Source organism: Patagioenas fasciata, chromosome 3, assembly GCF_037038585.1.
Source record: "Patagioenas fasciata isolate bPatFas1 chromosome 3, bPatFas1.hap1, whole genome shotgun sequence".
Lineage (NCBI taxonomy): Eukaryota > Metazoa > Chordata > Aves > Columbiformes > Columbidae > Patagioenas > Patagioenas fasciata.
In genome coordinates this window covers 78,543,838-78,567,657 of record NC_092522.1, presented here as the reverse complement: position 1 = coordinate 78,567,657, position 23,820 = coordinate 78,543,838, and the positions used below count along the sequence as shown (strand labels likewise).

Genomic DNA, 23,820 nt, shown 5'->3' with positions numbered 1-23,820 from the left:
TCTTCCACTCCCGGGATGGTTAGCTCTAAGTACATGTAACCTGAGACAAAAACCACAATTCTGAGCAGTCCTACTGGTGCTTTGTCCATGGCCAGGAAGGTCATGAGCCACAAACGCTTTCTTATCCCTATATCAGCTTCTCTTTTTTTTTTCTCCCCTCCCTCTGATCTTGTAGTAAACAGTAGGAACTGATGGCTTTTTAGGTATAATGGGGCACTTGCTGGCCCTCTCATTGGAGCTCTCAGAGCCATCCACATGTATGCGTTGCAAAGGCATAGATAGTTCAGAAGTAGAGATCATCGGTCTGAGATAGACTTCTTGTGGGAGTGGAATGGTTGAAAATAACATGAAGAAGCTTTGAGAGATCATATATGCCTTTTTCCCATCCTTTTGGAGTCAGGTCAGGTATTACTGACCTGTTCCTGACAGATTTTTGTCAAACTTATTTTTAAAATTCACTTCCTATCAATGAAAGTTTTGCAGCTTCTAGACCAGGGTTTTCAAACTCATTTTCCCCAGTGACCACATAAGCCTCATGGTTGCCTTCAAAGGGCCAAATGTAATTTTAGGACTGTATAAATGTAGCTAGTAGATTTCACTGCCTTGATTGCAGTTATTAAGGTAACTGTATAAATACAGTTTATTTCCTGTTCTCAGTACCTTGTGTGTATCTGGAAATAGCTATGTGCTTTTCTTTAGTCTTCTGTAAAGGTTTTAGTCAAATATTTGCAATAACAGACTTTAAACTAAACTTTCTTTATGTGATCTCTTTAGCTAGAGATGAGCTATTATAATCACTTTGAATTCATAGTAGTAACTCAGTTCCTTCAGGGCAGGAGAATTTGATGCAATTATTGGGAACAGATGTAAATGGTGACTCGTGTTCTGGAGAAACAAAGATGTTCGTTGCAATAAATAAACAATTTGATTTAATTGTTCAGTTTTATCCTTCTCTTTTACAGCTATACTTATTTTATGTTTCTTTTAACAATTTTAAACTCTTTGTACCTGTTACAATTTCTCTGTGGGTTGTGGCTCATTGTTTAACAAATAGTCTTTGTACCGTCTTCTGCTTAGCTCATACCTCCTAGGAAATATGATATGAAAATTGAAAACTGTGTTCCAGGTTGAACTATACTGGTATTGAATAAAACAGAGTTTATTAATGTATGCTTCTATTGCATTTTTTTCTACTCAAATCTGTTTATTTCATCATTGCTATAAATTGTGTTACTCATAATTATACTTAACCTTTTAAATGACGGTGCAATCAAAGAAGACATTAAACACCTTTTCAGTGTGTTCCATTGTTAAGTTTTTTATATTACTGATATAGCCAGCTGCCTTTGTAATCCTGAATGTTCTTTCCTAATTATATCTTATTTTGTGTCTAGCAATTCTGACTTTTTTTTTTTTTTTTTTTTAATAAATAGAATTCCTGCTTGGGCATAGTCCTGTCTCTTCTAGGCAGAAGAGAATGCCAGCAGAGCAGGCTGTGGCATTGTAGGGCTTCACAGCTTTTGCCTTGCTTAGTCTGGTCTTTGACTCATTCAGCTTGCTCATTGAACTCCTGTTTTGGTCTCTCGTTTGCCAGCATTTAAATTCTTTTTGCCTAGTTTAGCCCACCACTCTCTAAAGGATTCATCTATTCAGAGAAATGCACTTTGGAATTTTTAAATGATTTTGCTTCAGTTTGCAGGGAAAAAGTCAAAACTTCCCTTGCAACAACTCATCCAAATTTCACCAACTCTCAGCTTTTTAGTGTGTGTGCTTGTTAATAAAAAATGTTAAAACATACTACTAGAGGTGTTTACTGCAAAAGTTAGAAGTTGATTTAATGAAAAATGGGGTAACATACTCTAGTGTTTGTATAGGTAAGTAATGTATATATGTTTTTCTGTAAACTGTTAAGAATATGTGTTTATGAATATAAGAGGATGCTTTTCAAAACTTCTCTATTAATAATATACTTTTCATTTTACAGTGTACACAGCTCAGGCAGATGAGAGGACCGTCCCTGGTACTCCTACAGATGTTAACGCCAGAGCCTTATTGGTTTGCAATGGACCTTTAGAACATTATGACTTTCTGATTAAGCAAGAAGAGCTGAGAAATGATGAGCAACAAAGAAGAGTTGTGCAGCACCTGCAGAAGCTGCACGAGAGCCTTAAAGGCTACAGCATTGGTTCAAAAAACCTTCTCTCAAAGGTGAGATTTATAAATTTTTTTTTTTTACATTTTTGTTTGCTCGGAAGAATGTGCTTGAAGTGCATAAGTTTCTGTCATTAACATAAGTCTAATTTTTGCAGCTGAATCTTTACAGGTAGGTTATTGTTCATGTTTGGATCTCCTTCTTTTCTTTTTGGTTTGTAAAATTCCAGTGGCACTCTATAAACAACCAAACTAAATATTATTGAAATAATTCTGTAAGAAAATCTGATATAATTTTGGATGTGTCCGTTGTGTGCCTTTCCCCTAATGTCATTTGGCTATAGTAGAGAGGGGCCTAGACTAGGTTTTAACTCACTAGTACTGGTATAACACGTGTGTTTGGGTTACACATACTGAACACAGAGATTTTGTGTTCTAACAGTTCTTCCATGAATATAAGTGAAATTAGCCATCAGAGTCTAAGTAATCCAAGCTAAACAATTTAGCTTTGCTAATGTAATTTAAAATTATATTAACATTATAGGTCAGGTATCACTTTAAAAAAAAGAAGAAAATCCATTATTTCCAGTGGTTTTAGTCTCCAGTTGAGGTAAGGAAAGAAGGCAGAGGTGTAATCTGCGCCCCAGTTGTGTTTTGGAGGGCATTACAGCTCCTTTTCAAAGTATTAACAAAAATGCAGACATATTGGTGTTGCTCAGTGCCTTGGGGAACCATAGTGCCTTAGCATTAATAATGCTAATAGCCTGCTCTATTGTAGCTCTGTAACTTGTCCCTGAAGTTGTTGATATAGTGTTTTCTAGAGCTTCTGTGGCAGTATTTTTTATGTCTTGTTCTCATGCTGTTATTCTCAGATTGTTGCTCTTGTGGTCTTGCACCTGCAAATATTGATAGTGTTGTTATGGCAGGTTCTTGTGGGAAGCAAACTGGTGTGAGAATTCCCCCTCAGCTTTCCTTGCCTCTTGTTTTGTAGATTTGTGTTTATATCCCAGAAAACCAAACATAGTGCCCAGCAAAGTACATCATAGTAATTTAAATACTTGGTAAACATTAGGCAATCATAGATGTGTACAGAAGCTGAACAACCAGTGAATATGCTTTATTTGAACCTGATTAACATATTCCTGTCAGCAGAAATAGTCTAAAATGTGGTGGTGGGGAAGCAACAACAACAGGATGTTTGTCTGAGTTTGATGATAATAAAAGTATACTGCTGGGAAAAAAGCATGGCAAAATATTCATTGCTGTCCTCATCTTCATTTTTCCTGCCTGCGCTGGAGACACATCTCCCTACACCTGAGTGGGGATGTCTGTAAGCTGTCACTGCTCCTGCCAGCTGGCCACTGAGTGTTCTGATTTTTCTTTCTCTTTCTCTTGCGCCACTTTTGATTTTATTTTTTGTCAGACGTTAATTTTCACATTTACAGTGAATATATGCTGTCAACTGCAGATCCTGCTAGTGAATCTCCACATCAGCTTTTCTCAACATCTGCTCTGCAACACACCTCATCTCATAGGCATAAATCTAACTATCTAAGTCTGTTGTGCTTGTTACCAAACCAGATAGTTCCCGTTACAACCCCAAGTTATCACATTTGCATGCCAAGCCTCAATGATGTAGCATGAGATCAGGGGAGCCCAAGGCTACAGGGCTCAAGTGTCTCTGCATAACATGCTGTCCTTTCTCTTTAGTCACCAAATGACAAGTTACCACTCCAAGGCTCTTGTGATGTATTTTAGCTTTAAGGCATTTGAAAAATAGAGAACGTTGGTATGAGAACAAGAATTATACCTGTAAATGGCCTGTGTTATACTAGTAAGTGTGCCTGTTTCAAATGGGCAAATGTAACACGGTACAGAGCACTGGGACATTTGCCTGCTTATCAAACTGCCTCCAATATCCCTTAAATGCTTTAAACTTATATTTGTAGTTGTAGATCATGTATTTGCTAATCATATGCTTGACTGGCAATATTGTAAATGTCTTCTGGCCTCTTGATGGAAAGAAGCAGACTAGATATCTAAGAAGGAGTGCTTTGTGGTGGTTTTTTTTGTTTTGTTTTGTTTTGTTTTTTTTTTCTTTAGTACAATTAGAAGAAACCCAAATGGGAAATAATTCCATGGAGCAGAAGAGCAGAAGAAGTCAGTCACTCGACAAGGAAAAACAGGAGAGTGAGGCAGTACAGGGAAGCAGTGCTAAGGCAAGACCAATCCTAGAGGGTGTGTCTTTGGAAGTTCTATTCTGAAAGTCATTAACCTAAGGAGGGGATTTGACTGTGTGATCCCCTGAGGTCCCTGTCAACCTAAATCATTGAATGATTCTAACTCTAATGTGGAAATTGGAGCCAAACAATGGTTTGGGGTATATTTTTGCCTGTTCTGGCTGGTGGGTCAGCTTATCACATATATTTTACTGTGGGGATTTCTTTAATTAAAATCTGTTGAAAACACAGAAACAGTGTAAACATGACAGATACACTCTGAAAAGTATATTTATGTTATTTTAAAACATTTATTTATATTGTATGCGAGTGTGTGCTTGGGGATCCATGTTGTCTTGATCCTTTTGTAGGCCAACTCTTGAGTCTAAACCAGCCTCCTGATTCAGGTTGGGGAAGTACCAAATAAAAAGCAGAAATTTACTCTTTCAAAAATGGTTACTGCTTTTCTTTGGGATCCGAAGCAATATGGCAGCGTGCCTAAACGAGAACTGGTTTTGCATGAGTGCAGGGAGGTCAAGCTGGATTCAGCTTGCCAAACTGCTTCTGTAAGTGTAGTCTAGCCGGCCAAAGTTCTGTATCTTGAGGATGCTCCATGTGAAATGTTTGTGGGGTTTTTTTGTCTGTCTGTGCTTTTTTTTTTAAGTGTTGGTGTTGGGTTTGTAATCTCTTACATTGACTATTTCAAAATTGTCTTTAGACACTGTACCTGGACTGTAAAAGAGGAAGTCATTTAAAAGGAAATCAGTTTTCTGGCTTGCTCCTACGTTATCTTGTGGACACACTGACAGACTTCATTTCATTTTTTTTCTTTAGAAAAAATGTTATTATGAAGGTGTTGGTCTTACTGTCAAACCTGAGGATCAGTGGGCTAGAGCATTTTGATCTTTTCTGGTAAAGTGTTTTTGGCATTTGGATATTCTGTTCTTGAAGCACTGCCTTTGAGAATAGTTTTGAGAGCTGACTTGTGGGGGTGCCCTGAATCATTAGAGTTGTTAGAGCAGGTGTCTTGTAATGGCTTTGTAGATCAAGCGTTATGTGGTTTTGTTATTTAGTGTTTCTTTGGTTGGGAAGCACAAATAGGGAAGAAAGTTTTTATTGCAGAGAACAAGTACTAATCTTACTCTGTTTAGGAAATTGTGATGCTACTTTGTCCCTGTATAACAAAGCTAATTGCAGTAAAGCCAGACTGACTGACGCTTTCTTAAAAGGAAAAAGTCAAATGCCATTTTCAAGGTTGAGAATGTGGTTTTCACTAGTTCCTTTAAAGTGCTTCTCTCTTTAATTTAGCATTGCTTCAATTCCATTTATTTTTAAACCAGTTTTTAAAAATTATTGAATAACTCTGTGATACCTGGGAACTAAGGCCACCATCAGTGCCAAGCAGCTGTAGAACTACTGGTTATTGGGATAAGTGTTGTTGCAGTTTGAGCTTTTTCTTCTAGAGCTTGCTATCTCTGTCGAAATCTTAAGAACAACTGATACCCAAGTTGAGCACTATGCTGCTATGTCATACATCAGAACCCCAGAAAAGGAGGAGAACAGTGAGTTTGGTGTAAATCTATTAAAACTTGATAGCTTGTGTAGTTAAATCAGATCATGATTCAAGATGGAGAAGAAGTCATACTGTGTTTGTTTCTCTTCTACTATCTTTGAGGAAGTTATGTCCCAGTTCAGACGAAGCTCCATTTGAGATAAAATGAACTATTAACCCAAATGAAAGATGGTTTAAATGATAATACAGGTCAGGCTTTGCTTCAGCAAAGTTGTAATCAATATCCTTAATGATGATTTTCCATATAATAGGAGTCACAGCTGTGAACAGGTAGTTGGTAGAATTATAGCCATCAGGCACAGTACCAGCTGTAGGCAGTGCCATCATATGCTTTTCATATGTCTGCATCTGTCAAGGAATTTCGTAAGTAAGCAAAATATAAATTTTTTCTATCATGGACTTTCAGAGTAGGGATGCTGTGGCAGACCTGTTCAGTTTTGAAGAGTAGAACTAAGGCTTTTCATGCCAAGAAGAGCTGGTAAGTACTGCACTCTGGAGTTGGCTTGGCTTCAGTAGGATTTGTGTAGGCTTGTGAGTGGAAATAGTTCATGTAAGTGGTAGATGTCTCCAGGAGGTATAAATGGTACAGGGTAGAGGTAAATCCCATGTTCATGAACTCCTCTCCCATGAAGAACTCCTACTTTGTAACTTTGAATATGCTGTGAAGTAAAAGATAAACCTTATACTGTAGGTGTTAACAGCTGTTTTTATGAGAAAATGATTTGCATTGGTTTTGCTTAATGTTTTGTACTTACCTGGTTTTAATAGATGAAAATGAAATAAATTAATGTATTCTAAATGATTTAAGGGCTTTACTTAGGGACCTTTTGGAAATAAGTCAAACACTTCAATCAGTTACATATAGTAGTTTATAGATTGACCTTTTGCTTTCTCAGGATGCTTTCTCAGCAACTTACCTAACCTACTTTTAGTATGAAATCTCATGCATTGAAAAGAATCTGCTGTCAGCTTTTTAGAAATAAAAAATAGTGGTGCTTGGCATTTCAAGCATGTTCATTTTTCCTGACTCTGTCATTGAAGAGAATGTGGTTGAGAGGTTACAGTGAAGAAAAGGATGGAGAAGAGAGAAAGGCACCTCTGTCTATGTCAGCCTGTTCTATAGTCTGATATTCCTTATTTTATTGCCTGATTTATTCTGTGATAGAATTGCAGAAGCCTGTTCTAAAATAACAGTTATTTCAGAAATAGAAACTTGTACTTCTGAACCATTACAAGAATGGTCTCCTTTGGTTTTAGTTCTTCATTTGTCGCTTTCTATCTAAATAGATTTCTTCGCTGAAAATATGTTAAAAGTAAGATTGGGGAACAAATATTTATATCAGGTACAATAGAAGCATTTCAGTGTATATCTGAGAGCCTTGCATTACCTCACAGGCTAAAGCTTTCTGAAATCAATAGTTTGGGGAGCAGGGAACCACGACACCAGCCATTTCCTTTGTGATAATAAAGCTATGTATTTTTTTACAGTGTAGGGTTTTGGGGGCATTGGGTTAGAATGAATTTGAGGGGAGAAAACAATTAGTCCTGCTGCAAACCAAGCAGGCTTCTGTTTTTGAAAATTATTACTCAAATTTAAACAATTACTTTGATCTTCAACTTGGTGAAAGCATGGCCTTGTATGGTGAGATATTTTGAGATCTGATGAATTGAAGTTCAAGGCCGTAAGAGTTTACATAGACGTTTCAGATCTCCAGCTTTTCAAAATAATACCAATTGGGACATCTTAAGAGTTCTTGAGTTGCTGTACTAATGACTTGAAATAAGCTCAATTATAAGTGAGGTCATGTTTTGAAAAGAGGTATGAATGATAGTAAACACCATTCAAGACCTTGAAAATGTCTTCAGCTACAACAGCAACCAAAAAGGAGGTCTGGAAGAGTGGGAGAGAGAGGCAGTTTTGTTAGTGTTTGAAAGAAAATCTGCTGTTTGAAGACTTGTCTCTTGAATTTTGCATATTTTAATTATCACCTTAGTTGTTGACATGCATTTTCACCTAAAAGTTTCTTCAGTGAGTGTTTAAATATTCCCAGGAAACGAGTTACTTGCTTCTGGTGTCTGAGGCAGGGAGTATGGGAAAAGGTGTGAAGATGTTGTAGGTAGGATGTTGGTTGATTGAAGTTTAAACGAAAAAGAAAACATTGACATGATAGAATCAACATGCAGTTTTGAAACAGAAAAGTGTAAAACATTTTTATAATAGAGGAGAGAATTCTGTGCATCTGGGGATGCTGATGTGTGTGTCTTCTTGTGGAACTGTAATATTATAGCATATGAATGATTTTCAAATAAAAGTCTGTAAGTCAACAGATCTATAAAAGGAGAAAAGTTTCCTTCTGGAGCATGTCCTGATTATAATGAAACTCAGTGAAGCACTTAAATTATGCCTAAGTTATTGTAAATAATGTTATGAGAATTAAGAAACTTGGAGGACTGAAGGGATTTGGGATGTGCGGTGTCAAAATATATACATATACATTTAAGGATTTCTAAATTCTTCCCTTCAAATTTTGTGTTTCCCTTATTTTTGGATTTGTACATTTTAAGTATTATCTTTAACATCCTTAGATCTTTTCATGGTTGCAAAAGCAAATTTGTTGTCAATGAAATGAACATAATTTTACTGAGACCACAAATACACCTCAGGGTAATATAGAAGTGAGGGGCAGGGAGAAGCTCATGCATTTAGTTTGTCTTCCTATGTCTCACGCTTTTCTTCCTTCCCTCCCTGAACAAAACAAGACTGCTCTTATTTTAGGATAACAGAATGGTGATCTGTGTTAGATCTTCCCCCCATCTTGTTCTTTTGAAGTGTGTGTCTCAACAGAACCAAGATCAGTCCTGAGCTTTCTTTGTCCCCACATAGTCCTCTTGCCTGGCTGCTTGCTGTGTGCTAAGGTGAACCAACAGAACTGATTGGATTTTATCACAAATACTAGTACAAGTTGCTCTTTTTCATATACAACTTCCAGTCTTCAGAAGATGCATGAGAATAATTTAAAAAAAAAAATCTGTTTTATGTTTACGCAGAGTAGCTTGTGATTTGCAGTATTAAAAGTCTACTGATTGAGTTTACTTTTTAAAAATAAATGTTAAAACAAAATAAACAACAACAAAACAACCCAAGAATATATAAAAATAATTATTGGTTTTATACAAAACCTGACTGGGTAAGCGAGTATCCTAAAGGTATCAATAGTGTCACTTCTGGCAGAAGTTCATGTAAAATATTTCAATTGCCCAAATAGGATTAGAGTTTTTCTGGCATTTGATTTGCTTTTAGAGATGATCAGCTTCAACAGATGTGTTTGGATCTGCTACAGTATCTATACCTTGGTGGTTTTTTTTGGCAATTAGATATCACTCAAAAATTATTGTCTTCACCAAATAAAAACACCTCAACCAGAAGTTGCAAAAAAAACCCCACACCATGCCCCCCCCAACCCAACCTTTCTCTGTAACGAGTCTTCTAGAAATGGTAATAACTGGAGTGAGAATGTAGTATGCCTAAAAAGATGAACTTCATAGTGGTTAAATGTGATTAATGAACACTTTAAAATGAAAAGAATGGTATTAAAATGTAGGCATTGCTACTTGTTTGTATAACCTTACAAAGACAGGTAAGGAAGTACTCTAAACATTGATTTGTTTTTCTAGCTTTGTATCATTCCTTGTGAAACTGCGAATCACGTTAATACGGCCTTTTTATGTAATAAATTTAACGTGATAGTGTTTTATCTTGTTAAAATTATGTGTTAATCTCAAATTAAAAATAAAGCAATTCTTATGAATGTCTCTCTAATTTGGATTTTTTTCCGTTTCTCCTTTCTTTGCTGTGTAACTTTGAACGTCAGTAGTTTTAATGAGCACAATGTCTTAAAGTACACACTGAAAAATGTTTGTCAATTAAATTGTCTTGCGATGCTTTCAAAGGACTAGCGAATAGTTGCAGCCTTGTCTGTTAATGGAACGGCTTCAGAACATCTGAAGCCCTGTTCAGCCACAGATTGATGATATAATTTTTTTGTTATCTTATTAATATAGCTCTAAATTGAATCTATAAGCGAGTCTTACATAAGAGCTATGCTTGCATATTTTCTGAATAAACTGGTACTATAGACCCGATACATTATCTGTCTACCTTTTGGTCATGTATTTTCTTTCATGTTTAATTAGTGTTTTGCTGCTGACTCCTCCATTTCTTTAACATGGCACTGTATTTTGAAAAGTGCTTTAGATTCAAGTTGTTTAGCAATTACCAAGCTCCAAATGAGTCCGCAGGGTTGCAATTTGAATTTTCTGCTGTTTTGGCTCAGCTCATAGAACTGTGAAAGCACAGCACTTTAAAATAACCAATTACTCTTCTGCAGTGTTTTTGTGGATATCAATTCAAGTTTGTGGATTTGATGAGAATTTTATTAAGATTTCCATTTTTTTAGAAACGGTTTATTTTTAAAATTAAATTTGGAAGTGGCTATGCACAATATTGGGGAGGGGGGAAAACTATTTCAAATTGAAAGTCTTGGTGTTATTGCAAGTTTTCCCATTAAAATGTCTATTTGGGTGAAATAGAATAATCCATCAGGTGTCATAATGTATGTCCTGATTAACGTTAAGAGATTAAAAATTCTTAAGCCGTATTCATTCAATATAAACATAACTTGCTTGAAAAAACGATTAATAAAAGGCATAGTTTGAAAATAACCTTTTAACATGTATATATATCTATATAAACACACACTCGCATGTATATAGGTACATATTTTTACTGTGACTCTATTGATTTTAATAATGTTTAGAACAGAGATAATTCTGCATTTAGGATTCAGAGTGGGGAGGAAGGTGATCTCCAATGCTCACTGGCTTTGCAACGCTGATTTTCTATATGCTGAAGGTTTATATCTTGAGTGGAGCTGTTTTAATAGGTATACAGAGAGTATATATCAATGAATACTATGATACTATTCAACTCATTTTTCCTAGAACTATTTGTTTAAATGGCTTAATGAAGGAAAGGATTTGTTTTTATTATGATGGATTGGGAAACATTTAATAATTTTTTTAATGTCTTCTGGTAAAAAGGCATGTGTGCTAGAACTGGGGTTGGGGGATATTTTCACAATGATCTAAAAAAACCCCTAAACCCTGCATGTGTGTAAGATTACCTACCAGTTTGAACTAATGATTTATTCAAGTTTACACTTTGCTAGCAAGAGCTACTTTCATGGTTAAATGTAGCTACTTTCTTACTTTACCACAGCAATGTGCTTGCCGTTGTTTTACCCCATATTCGTATTTATTCCTCTTCTCTTGATTTGCAGCTTTTTGCAAAAAACAATCCTCCAAAAGGTCTTTATGTCTATGGAGATGTTGGTAAGTTTCAGCTGCATCAATTCCAACAGAATTTTCTCTAAATGCATATTTATTCAAATTCTTAAATGTCTTAAAGCTCCATGTTTATGTAGCATTATTGCTTTGATGAATTTTCCAGAATTAGTTTTCTTCCACATGATGATGGTATTTAATACAATTACACTCTGAATTCTGGAAGCTGTTGGATTGAACTACATTATGATTTATAGTTTTTTCCAACATTACCCACTCGCTAGTATTTAAGAATGCACTTTAAGAATTTGGGAAGTAATTGAAGGGGTCATAGAGAGTTTATGTATTCTAATTGCAGCAATGCAGCATGAAAACATACTTTTCAAAAGGGAATACTAAGGATGTTTTCCAGATGCATATGGAGCCATTTGTGCAACCTTTGTGCCATCTCTATATGGATCAAAATTTTAAAACAGAAAAATAAAAATGCAGTTGTTCCAGGTTTTTGAACAGAAAATATAACTGTTCTTTGCAAACAGCCTGATCTTGTACTTATTCTCTGAAAGAGTATAGTTTCATTAGTTCAAAGCTAATGAACAATCATTATTGTAATCAGTACATACTGTTCTTAAACTAACTACCTGTTGGGTGGGGTTTTCTTGTCTTTTATTTGAAGGCACAGGAAAGACAATGGTGATGGACATGTTCTATTCTCACTTAGAAGTAGAAAGGAAAAAGAGAGTCCATTTTCATGGCTTCATGCTAGATGTACACCAGAGTAAGTGCAGACACAGATATTCACATGAATTTTATAAAATACGGTATCTGTGAAAAAATCTGTCTCATTCATGGGTATCAAGGTAACTTTAAATATTTAAGCAAAAAAAAGTAAAAAATAGGAGAGAAGTTACAGGATTTTTAGCGTTGTCTGTCACACCAGAGTAGATATTAATTGCGTGTTATTTCTTAAGTATCTCTTCTTAAAGATTCTGTATACCTGATTGTATAGAAAACTTGGGTGTGTATTTAGGATTAAATCCTTAACTAAATGTTATCTGGTTACCAGTTAGCTTACACACAGTCTGAAGAAGGCAACTGCTAAGACTGAAACAGTAAAGGTTAAATTCAATCTGCATTTGAATAAGCAAAAACTAAATCAGGTATAAATATGAAGGAGAATGAGAACTCTTACTTAGTAATACTGTCAGTAATTTAGAGGAAAAAATAATAGAAGGAAGTTCATCCTAAGTTACAGAAAATTTTCTAACAGGATGAGTAAGTCATTTCATTTTGACGGCAATACTGTTTTAGGTATGTTAAAATTTGCTTCTGTTTCTAGATTGTATGACCTTGCAATACTGTGAAATTGTTAAATAATAGTGTAATTTACAAGTATTGTGACAGCTACATTTTTCTTGGGAAGCTTTTATCTGTGCAAACAACTTCTGCCACTTTTAGTGCCCTCTTTTCTGTCATTGTTGAATCACTGTTGAGATTTTCTGCTTGCATTTCTTGTTACTTGCGCTTAGCAAGCTTCTTACTGTAGTATCTTTGTTATCGGAATGTTTGTTTATAGGCAGATGGAATACAATCCATGAGACAGTGAAATATGTGTGCAATAATCTTACTTTGTGCCAGTATCATAATCTTTACATTTTAAAATATAATTGTGTTGCCATGTCTGAGTTCTTTTAACTAAATGCGTTCTACGTATGAGAGCATGCGATACACAGAACTGTGCCATTGATTTGTAAACACCGTAAGGGCTTTTCATACTCAGAGAGAAGATCAGGACAGAAAATGCCAAATTACAAAGTGAAACTGAAACTAAGGTCATGAATTGGAGCAAGATAAAACTTTTTTATATCAGTTTTTAAAAAATAAAGCATAGGTGTTTGATAGTAGCATTCAAGGGTTCTTTGATATTTGTTTATGCATATTTCTAAATAAGAAAATACGAATAACAGAATCTATGAGCTTTTAATAGTTGCCTGGATGCAGCTGAAAACTCTTTTGCCCCTTTGAAACTGGTCTAAGTTTGAAGCTTTCTTATTTTGACTGCACTGGGTTACTTTTTATTTCGTAGCTAAATAATTTTGTTCTCCCGGTCTTAGAAAAAGAAAAATTTGTTATTTTGTTTTCTTTTTTCCAACTCAGGAATACATCGCCTTAAGCAGAACTTGCCAAAAAGAAAAGCAGGATTTATGGCCAAATCATATGACCCAATTGCACCGGTAGCGGACGAAATAAGTGAAGAAGCTGCTCTCCTATGTTTTGATGAATTTCAGGTAAGAAGTCAGTGATTACTCGTTTGGTTAAGGGAATATTAAAAAAATTACTTTTAATCTCGAAATGTGACTCTTCCTACTGCTAATATAGTTGTTGAATCACTGGTCAGTTGTGAACTGTATTAGAATAGTAGCAGTTATTTCACAGTTTTGAAGATGGTGTGTTTTTTTTTTTTTTCAGGAGATAAGATGCAAGTTGGTGGTGTAAGTCCATTTATAGTGTTTTCGTTTAACTGGCCTTGTTATTGTCCATACAAGGGGGTATTAGAGTTTGGTGAGAGGCTCACGAGTCCTGCAGGGCAGGAACCATCATCCTGTTCTGGGTCTGTACAGTGCCCATGAGAGCGGTCGCGAAGTTCTTGCTTTGCATGTCAGGTTTTTGCTGTAATTCACACAATGCAACAGAATTGTCTTGTGGAAAGGACAATGGAAATAACATGTCACATTCAACCTAAATCCTTTCCTAGAGTGACTGGAGCCTTCAGCGTGTCAGTGCCAGATTATATCAATATGGCGAAGAGTTTAAGAAACTTTCATTGAATTGAATGTGAAAATTAAAAATAAACTAATAAAATTATCGTTGCCCAAGCTAACTTGGTTGTTTAATTTGTTTTACATAGATTGTGAATTTTATTTGACGTGCATTTCACAAATTTAAGTGTAGAATTGCTTTATAAACATTTCTGGGAGAGAGGCTAGAGGTATTTGGCAGCTCTAATCAGCTGAGATTTTTTTGACTCAGAAAATCCAGAGCAAGATAAGAACAAATCTGTGTTAGTCCTCAAATCACCAATAGTAAAAGAATAATCCATGAAGTGTAAATTGTCTGTGTTATGTTCTTAATACATTACTGAAATAGAGCAATTTATATCACGTAGCTATCATTTTACGAGCCTGTGCACCTGAGAAAATATCCAGTTTATGATCAGCTTGCCTGGAGGGGATTTTTGTGGCTGTACAATAGTAGGTGTTTTTGTTTTAAGTTACTTTTGCATTTTTCAACAAGGTGTAGTCATTTGATCTGTGGTTTCAGAAAGTGTGATGTCATTGCACTTGCTGCTGTTTGATCATTAAATTGTGCTTTCTGTAGTGAACGTGAATGCTGAGCTTCCAAAACTTGCAGTATAAAAATCTAAATACAGAGACAGTTGTATTTATGCTATGAAGAGATGAGAAGATTTGGAGAGGGCAAGGAGGAATGTTAATTGTCGTGTTATCAAATGCTCAAATGGTAGAAGGAGGCATATTTGCTGTACCATGCATTAGTGTAAATACCTGCTTTTCTGTATAAAAAAATCCCCACTGCTTTCATATCCTAGTGTTGCTGTGTTTCCAGACTGTCATGTTTCCACACTCTAAAGGGAGAAGCTGGTATTTTTTGTTTCCAAATTGATTGCCTGCTCCCCCTGCTGACTTGCTTGAGGTACATCAATCACTTCTAGTAAAAATCACCTGGTTTTGTTGGTGGGTCACAGTTGGGAAAGTAATACAAGTATACCAGGTGTTTCAAAAAGATGGACCCAATTTCAAATGTACAGCGATTTCAAATAGAGTCCGTCGTTTTGAAACACCCGATACTTTAAAACGTGTATCTAGGACTTCGCATTCTTATGTGGATTTTAAAAATCTGCTTGTTCTGGGTTTACTAATGTCCTAAATTCACAAATTTCTCAATAACTGGATTTCTTGACTGATTTTCTGTAGCATGGAGTGCTATGAAGGCTTTGCCTACTGTAGAGGAGTCCCAGCTTTCTGAAATTTTTCAGGAGGCACTTAATTTGGCATAAGAAACCTGCTTAAATAGTCATAAAGTAGTACAGTGACTGGAAGAGCAGTTCATGTGCTGACATAATTAACATTGATAATAAGGAACCATATCTAATTCAGGATGTTTGTAGCTTATTTCCTTAGTGGAGATAAGGGCTACATTTCACTGCAACCTGACTCACTCATATTTAAAGTATTGCCAGGTTAAAGTGAAACTCAAAAGAGCTGTAGACTCGGAACATACACTGCTCTGACTTGCAGGCAAAGCTACTGTCTGTTTGGACAGATGGAAAGTCAAACTGGCTCTCTACTACTTTGGCAAAACAGTTGCGTGTGGAGCAAATATCAGAAAACTCATGAGATTTTCTTGAAACACTTCAGGTTGCTTTCAAATACCCATTGGTAAAAAAAAAAAAAAAAAAGAGGGACTAAAATGAAAATATTTATCTTAAGATCAGACACATGGGGAGTGAGACTGTAACAGGGGCAGCAAACAGTAATGTTAATGCTCATATTTCAGAGGAGACCAAGTGCAGAACTTCAAAAGGCAAGAGCTTTGCCAGGGGTGACAGTGGGCTGAAGCAAAACAGAAATATTCTGAAGTGAATCTTTCTGCGAAGCCTAGAGAACTGTTGAACCAGTGGACCGGTGACTAATTGATGTGGAAAAATGTTCTAGTATTTCTAAAAGTAGTTTTGTGTGTTCCAAGCTATTGTATTAAAAAATAATTACTATGTCTTAAATGCTTCTTTTTGTAAATACTGTGTGATAGCCAGGACCTTAGTGATGGCACTAAGCTTCCGACTTTGTTCATTCTGAAGCAGATTTTTTACCAGCATTTGCCTGAGCCACAGGCTCGTGGCTATTAAAGCATTGCTACTTCTTATTGATCTTTGTCATGCAGTTTACTGTAAATATTAAAGCCTTTTTTAAAATAATGAAAGTTTTAAGCCATTCTAAAAATGTGTCCTCATTTTGAAGAAAAACCCTAGAATTATTAATATCCATTTGTAATTATAATTCTAATGTTTCAGAACACAGAGATTGGCCAATAAAGAGAGAGACTAGTTATTGTTTAGTGATCAAATAACTATCCACAGGTAATTAGTCTAACTTTGGCGTTTGACTGTAACCTATGTTAGTATTGATAACAAAAACAGAATCTGTACTACTTGGTAAGCTGGATGATCATACAGCGTTAGTCTTTATATATACCACTGGTACCACTTGGACTTAAAGCAAACTACAATTTAAGTAGTTTTTACTAACCTGCATGCTATTAAAAACCTCTAACAAAAATTAGGTTCTTATTTTTGTGCTTATACTAATTACGGATAATACATGCTTATGTTTGTCATTCATTACGTGGAACTGTACCAATCAGTGGATGACTGAGTCTCAGGCACTTACACATGTAAATTAACTATTAGTCTAGTGTTTTTTTCTAGTGCTTTGTTTTGTTTTGTTTTTTTTTTCTTTTTTTTGAGTGAGCGAGTCATAATGGAAAGCAGCACTAGGTCATAAAATAAATCTTTTCTCCTAAATGCTAATGAAATTTCTCCATTCTCTCCATTAGCAGGCTCTCCGTATTGGTAATTTGTAGCCTTTGCTTTTGTTTCCTGTTGCAATGTATTCTGGATATAGTAAAAACATGAAAAATGACAATGCTTTAGTTACTATCTTCTACCTGCTTTACCTTTTAACAATTTTCTGTCTTTCCTAAGCTGTATTAGATAAAATAACTCATATTTGCATCCCAGTTCTCAAAATGGCTCTTGCTTTTTGACAGACATTTCGAGAGTTAGGGTTTTTTTGTAATGGAGTTGAAAACATCAGAATTCAACATCAAATAACAGTTCTCATTAATAGGAGAATGTCATTAATTGTTTAATTTCTATTTTCTAAAGGTATCATGTCTTACAGTATTTTTAAACTAAGAAGTCTGTAACGAAATGATTTATATAATACATTCTTAAAACTTGGCTGTGAGGTTTGGTTTATGATACAGGAAATTCATTTACCTCTAAAAGGCACATGTATACTGATTCCTTGTGTGTCTTGTTTTTTTAGGAACAGGGAAAGTTCCTAAATTTTAGTATTCAGAAGAAATAAATTATTGATAGGTAGGCGCATAAGCAGATACGTTAGACATAGAGTACAATAGTGAATTACTACATGCTTGTTGGAATATCAGATCTTAGTGATCAGAGTTGTGCAAATCTGAGGGGTGTGCTAATGGTTATGCAAAACTTTGGTTTTGAAAAAGGAAAAAAAATCCGTATTAATTCATTCTATAGAACTACTTAGAATAAATCTTTGCAAGAAGGAAACTGCTGTTTACATACGGTTCCTTAGGAACAATATTGCTTCCAAATTAGCTGTCAGAAATGTAACTGAAATATTTTACTGTCTCCAGTGTAGAATTACATTTTTTTGCTGCCCAGAAAGGACATTTAAAAACAGGGACATGATGGGGAGTGGGATGGTGGTGGAGTAAAATTATACTGGTTGAAGTTTTTCTGTAGATGTATTACCATCACAACATACACAGCTAAACTGGTGAAAGCATCACAGCCTGTCAATCTGCTGTGTAATGAGTGTGCATACACCACTTTATTTCCTCAGAATTGGGAACTGTTTTGGTAAGTCAAAATGCAACAAGTGTCTAATAGTCAACGTGAATGCAGGAGATACAAATGTAACAATAATAAAGATGGTTTACTTATTAGGATCGCTGATCTCAGCTGGCAAACTCCTGTAAAAGTATAAATTGCTGTTGAAATGATGGGCTTTATTCAGAAAAAATTATTACATTTTTTCATTTGTATAGAGTGTTCACTCTTTCATTTCTTGGTTCTGTAAAGCAAGTTTGTTAAGCTAAACTTCAATATTTAAAGAAATTTTACTTTATAGCTTATTTTTTAGCCTTTTTAAAATTGTATTTCCCCAGTATCACTTGTCCCGTCCATTTTTATTTTTCATTTGTGTTTTGTGCCTGGAGGTTAGAAGAGGCTGACTGTGCTGGAAGTGACTGCCGTGCCTTTTGATTATTCATGGACAGTAATAGAAGGCACTTAAAAAGAACAATGAAATTGCTTATTTTTGTGATGGGCCATCTGTTGAATTGTTTTTTGCAACAATCACACAATAGTATCTATGTCATATCATTCTATTTTCAACAGCAGCTGATTATGTATAGTTGGCTACTTGTCTTTATTTCTGAAGTCCCATAACCATTTAAATTCACCTCTGCAAACCTTTGCTTCAAAGGTAATAGAAATGTAAAACAGCCGATGTCTATTTTCTTTCTGTCTTCTGTTTTTTACCATGTGTTTCTAATTAATTAGGTCTCTTAAATGTTTAGGTCTGTTTTCTGTGTCTCCCACCTGTAATTCTATAATAGAAGTTAACATGGAATCATTTAGCAATCAGTAAAGAAATGGTGGAGTTCGGCAATAAAGAGCAGGCAAGTTTTGAAAGACTGTGGCACATTCACTGCTTATTAATTATCCCCTTTATTTTTTCTCACCAAGCAATAATTAGAATCTTTCTCCATGGCTTTCACTAACGAGCATTTTTCCTAGCTACAAAGCCACTTGCAGATCTATTGCAGCAGAAGCTGAAAGCAAGATTAAACAAATGTGTTGTCTTCTGCAGGTCACTGACATTGCTGATGCCATGATTCTGAAGCAGCTTTTTGAAAATCTGTTCCAAAATGGGGTTGTCGTTGTGGCAACATCTAACAGGCCGCCAGAAGGTAAAAACAAACATGCAACTAGTATTATCCAAATACAGTTGTTTTGTAAGATACTGAGATTCATTGTATTAAAATCATATGGTATTTAATACTAATAAACTCTTGAGTCTTCAAGAACCTGAGATATTCCAATTGATCCATTTTTTTGTGTGTTTTTAAGAAAGAAGGGGTTTTCACTAAGTCTTACCACTCTCTTCTCCCAAATTCAAGGTGTTCCTCTTTCCATCTCCTCCCAGATCCTTCTGTGTTTGCTGATATTCTCTACTCTATCCGAACCAGTGGGAAGGTATTTGAGGACAGGGGAGTTGAGGAGGGGTGCAATACTGCCTCTGATTTAAAAGTATTCCAGGATAGGAAACGATCACATTCTGCAGGAGAGAGGGGGAATGGGAGTACATTGCTTCCTGGTTTCTAACTTGGAGACTTCCAGACTTGATCCACCAGCTCAAAATAGAACCCCTTGTCAAGATGCCATTTTCACAGCTTGTTTTGAGGTCACACATTGGATGTTGTTTAGGTGGAAAGTTGTTTCCATTTCTAACAATATTTTTAGACAGAGAGTAACTAGCTAGGTACATCCTTCTACAAAGTCCCCAAATCTATATGGGTTTTAACCAAGCAGCAATTGTCATTTTTTTGTAGAGGAGAAGAATGTGTGCAGCATTATTTGTTAGCATACTGCATAATTTCTATGCAATTTTTATGCCACTTTAGATTGATTAATTTCAGATGTTTGCAAAAAATCCTTAAGAGTCACAATATTAACTGTAAATACTGGTTAATTTTTCTGCCTGAATTAATTGAGTAGAAGAGGATCACTAAATATTTACAATGCATTTTATCCGAGGGGAAAAAATACTTGAATATTCTTCCTAGAGGGGGAAACAAATTCATGATGGTTTCTTCTCCTTGCTTGAGCAAGCAAGATGAAATCATAACTCCTGTAGCCAGGTTCACTACAGATAAGCTGGATGCTGGTACCTTACTCAGTTGGGGAACATCCTTGTGTTTTTTGAAGCACCACTTTTTAAAGTTCAGGAGAGTTTTTTATTATAACCTGGGGATTGTATCCCACATCTTAAAATGAGATGTCAATTTGTGACCATTATTGTCATGTGGGTTTATTTAATACCTATTAAGTCACTGTGTCAAGCTGAAAGACATCCACTTGTACTAGCTGCCCCACCGAGAATGTCAAGAACGGCGTCTCCAGAGCTGAGCTGTGGTGCAGCCAGATGCTGGTCACTGCCTGTCTCTTCTTCCCTTCCCACTGCACCTGCCTGATCACAGCACGTCTGAAATCCTCCTGTGGGAAAGAGAGTCGGGTCAGTGTAGTGTGCTGCGCACAGCTTTAAGACTGAATTGAGAGGCTCGTTTCTTGTGGATACAAATTGGAAAAGTGGCTTTTTCATTAGAGAGCATCTGTACCTACCTGATGACCATTAGTGATACTCTTAACCATGTTAAACTTCTGCTTCAGCAGAATATGAAGGGAAATATTGAGGTGGAGTGTTCAAGGAATCCTGGTTTTGTTTCTTGGCCAAAATTAACAGGTTTTTTTTTCTCATTCTCACAAAACAGAGACATAATTCGAAACTCAGAGCCTTATTAACTAGAAAAACTAGCAGAAGTAGCTGTCTTATAGTACTGTTATACGTTCACTAATTTTTGCAAGTAAATATGAATTGGTTGCTGTTTTACGTACGTGTAGCTATCGTGATTTGCAGAGCAATGAATGAGAGTGATACATGGCTTCATACAATTTTGTTAGTAATTAACGTGCAGAATCACCTTCACTGATAATTTTCCTAAATATTTCTGTGTATGTATCCCATTTTGTGAAAACCCTTGTGTAGGTGTCCTGTTGGCTCCTCATGCATACTGGATCTTCTGTCCACCATGAGGTGTTGGTAGAGCATTAAAGGTTTAATCTAGTTGTAACCTTCAGGCATTATGGGGAATATAGGTGGTATTAATAACCTGGCATGGTCTTCTCAGGAAATTTTGGTGACACCTTCGCCAGATATCTGTATTCTTTTATTTATTCCTCGTGTTAGTCATAGGTGCTGTACTGGCTTCTTATAAGGTTTCCCAATAGTCATGAGAAAGTGCAGCCCATCATGCAGTACAAGTAATTACATGTTGGGCGATTGAATAGGTTCCAGAGAAGACGACGTCATGCTGTATAACCTATAGGGATAAATAAGATATAAAATGCTGATTTGCATTTTGTTTTATAACGTCTTTTATTTGAGGGCAGATTTGCATTTTGTTATGTAACATTCTGATTTTTTTTTTTTTTTAACTCAGTTGTATTTTTAGCAAGTTTGCACAAGTTGACATACTAATTGATTTTTTGCCTTTATTTTCCCTTAGGGATGACCCTTTTACTGACTTTTGAAAAGGGGGTGTACACAGAATTGCTGGAAGATAAAGTATACCACAGTACACTGAATAAGAATAATACTAACCTTTTAAACTCAAATAGTGTATTTTTTATTTTATGTTGGATTTTCTCCTCTGCCATATACTTGCGACTTAGCAGGTGCATAGTTTTGGCCTTATACCAATATATGCCCAGCATTACTTTTTTATATCCTTATTTTAAAACAGATGCTGGTTTTATTTTTTCTGCTAAAATCAGTTATATGTTGTTAGAGATTTAAGTCATTGCTCCCTGACTTTTTCACTTTCTCGGGATTTTCCTTTCTTCCCTAAAAATGTATTGAATTTTCATACAGCAGAATCAATTTCAGCTCTCCTTTTCTGCCTTTTGTTTTTCCTCTCTCTAGCAACACCGGGTTCTATTTGCCAGACTAAAAGACAAGCTGACATTGTTATTAAGACTAAGTAGCAAAATGATACTGATTTCCTTTCTTTCAGATCTCTATAAAAATGGTCTTCAGAGAGCTAATTTTGTACCATTCATTGCTGTACTGAAGGTAAGGAGAGTCACTCGTTAAATGCTTTTCAGTTTCGCTCGCTGTATTAATGAATTAGAGATTTGTACAGGATTGCTTTGATTCTAGTTTCCAAATAAGATGTGTATTCTTTAACTGTTTGAGGCAAATATAATTGAAGGTAAGGCAAAAAGGAACACTTCCTCTCTAGAATTAAGGTCTTGAAAGCTGGACGCTTTTAGTATGACAAAAAGTTACCTTTTTGACTAAGGTAGCAGAATTTGTTTGCTTGGATACAACTTTTTACCGATGTATATATGCTGTGTAACACAGTATTCCTCTGACAGTTACACTGTGGTGTACTTACGGACATCTTACATTTATTATGCCACAAAAACTTGAGGTTCCTTTGGTGTAAGGAAAGTGGTGTTTGGTACATACCCTCAGTTACCTTGTTTCTGGGTCATTCTTATGTGTAAGTGGTTTTCTGAACGGGTATTTGTGAGGCTTCACGTAACGCTCAACAAGCAGCAGTTCTGGAGCTTCCTGCAGTCTGCATGTTGTGGTATGGCAAGACATCAATTAGAAGGACTTCATTTAGATTAAAAAGTGAAGCATCCTTTCTTGATATGAATAATACAATCAGTGCTGATTTTGCTATTAAAAAAACCCCATATGCTGAACTACACTTTTAAGTTCCGGGCAACTCAGAGATTTTTCGATTCATAAGCTATGATTGTACTGTTACGTTATTGAGAGCTAGCATACAGCTCCTGTGTCCTGCTCTGCCTGGGTTGAAATGACATGTAAAATGAAAATAACAGCAGTTGCCTACCTCACAAAAGTATTGGCAGGATAACTACGTAACTAATGTTAACTATATCAGTATCTAAGATAAAAGAAGGTAAGGTATTGTTTAGGATAGGTTTGGCTCAGTGAGAATTGCCGAATAGATACATTGGTTGGCTGTTTCTGTTAAAGTGATCACCAGTAAAGCAGTTGACGGTGCCTTGGGTTTTCAATAAGACATTTTAGGATCATAAAATTACTTAATTGCCTAAGCACCTTTGAAAATCCCATCTAATGTTGACAGTTGAGCAATTACATGGTTTCAAAGTTAATACGGCATTGTCATGAATGTGACACCCTGATGTATCTCAGAATGGTTGTGTATAAAGTCAGGGAGGTTATCAGTAAAAGTGATTCTTGCCTGGATGACTTTAGAAAAGTCAGAAACATAAAAATAAATGAGCAACTACTTCAACTTCGGATTCTTGAAAAGGCTTTATTCTGTAGCTGACTGCATTGGATGCAGGAGAGATCCTGATCATAGAGCATTTTTAAGAAGAGTTTGGTTTTTGACATGAAGCATCCGTGGTAAATCTTTCTTTTCTATATATCTGATCTTGTTGTCTCTTGGTTTTCTTCATTGATAAATGTAAGGCTCTTTCATTTCATAGATGATGAGACTTAAAGAATATCTATCATGCATGCTTATTTGTAGTTTGCTTATTTGTAGTTTCCTTTTTTGTCTTTTTGGCCAGCTGAAGAAAAAAGGTGAAATGTAGTTTCTGCATGCAGAACACCTCATCAGGACTGGGAAAATAATGTAGATTTTTTGGAAGGGACTAGGTGTATAGGACCCTGAGAGAAGCCCTAAAGGTGGATTGCTTTAGGGCTGTGACAGGGGATGGAGTAGTGCAAAAAGAAACAAGTGGCACAACCCAGACTAGAGGTAGATGAACATTACCATAATAATAAATGCAAAAAAAAAGTTTCACTCAACACTATTCACAGGGGCCTTTCTAAAATTATTGATTAC

The 23,820-nt window shown here is 35.7% G+C and overlaps 1 protein-coding gene across 3 annotated transcripts in view; it reads left to right on the top strand.

The window, feature by feature from the left end:
• AFG1L (AFG1 like ATPase) overlaps positions 1-23,820 on the top strand; it is a 68,892-nt gene that overhangs the window by 4,580 nt on the left and 40,492 nt on the right. For 2 of the 3 annotated variants that reach the window (XM_071806663.1, XM_065835876.2), the window contains exons 2-7: positions 1,985-2,208; positions 11,283-11,334; positions 11,963-12,064; positions 13,444-13,574; positions 18,999-19,098; positions 21,982-22,040. In XM_071806663.1, coding sequence (XP_071662764.1) covers positions 1,985-2,208; positions 11,283-11,334; positions 11,963-12,064; positions 13,444-13,574; positions 18,999-19,098; positions 21,982-22,040 — 668 coding nt within the window. The remainder of the gene's footprint in view (positions 1-1,984; positions 2,209-11,282; positions 11,335-11,962; positions 12,065-13,443; positions 13,575-18,998; positions 19,099-21,981; positions 22,041-23,820) is intronic. The other variant, XM_071806662.1, reaches the window with a different exon arrangement.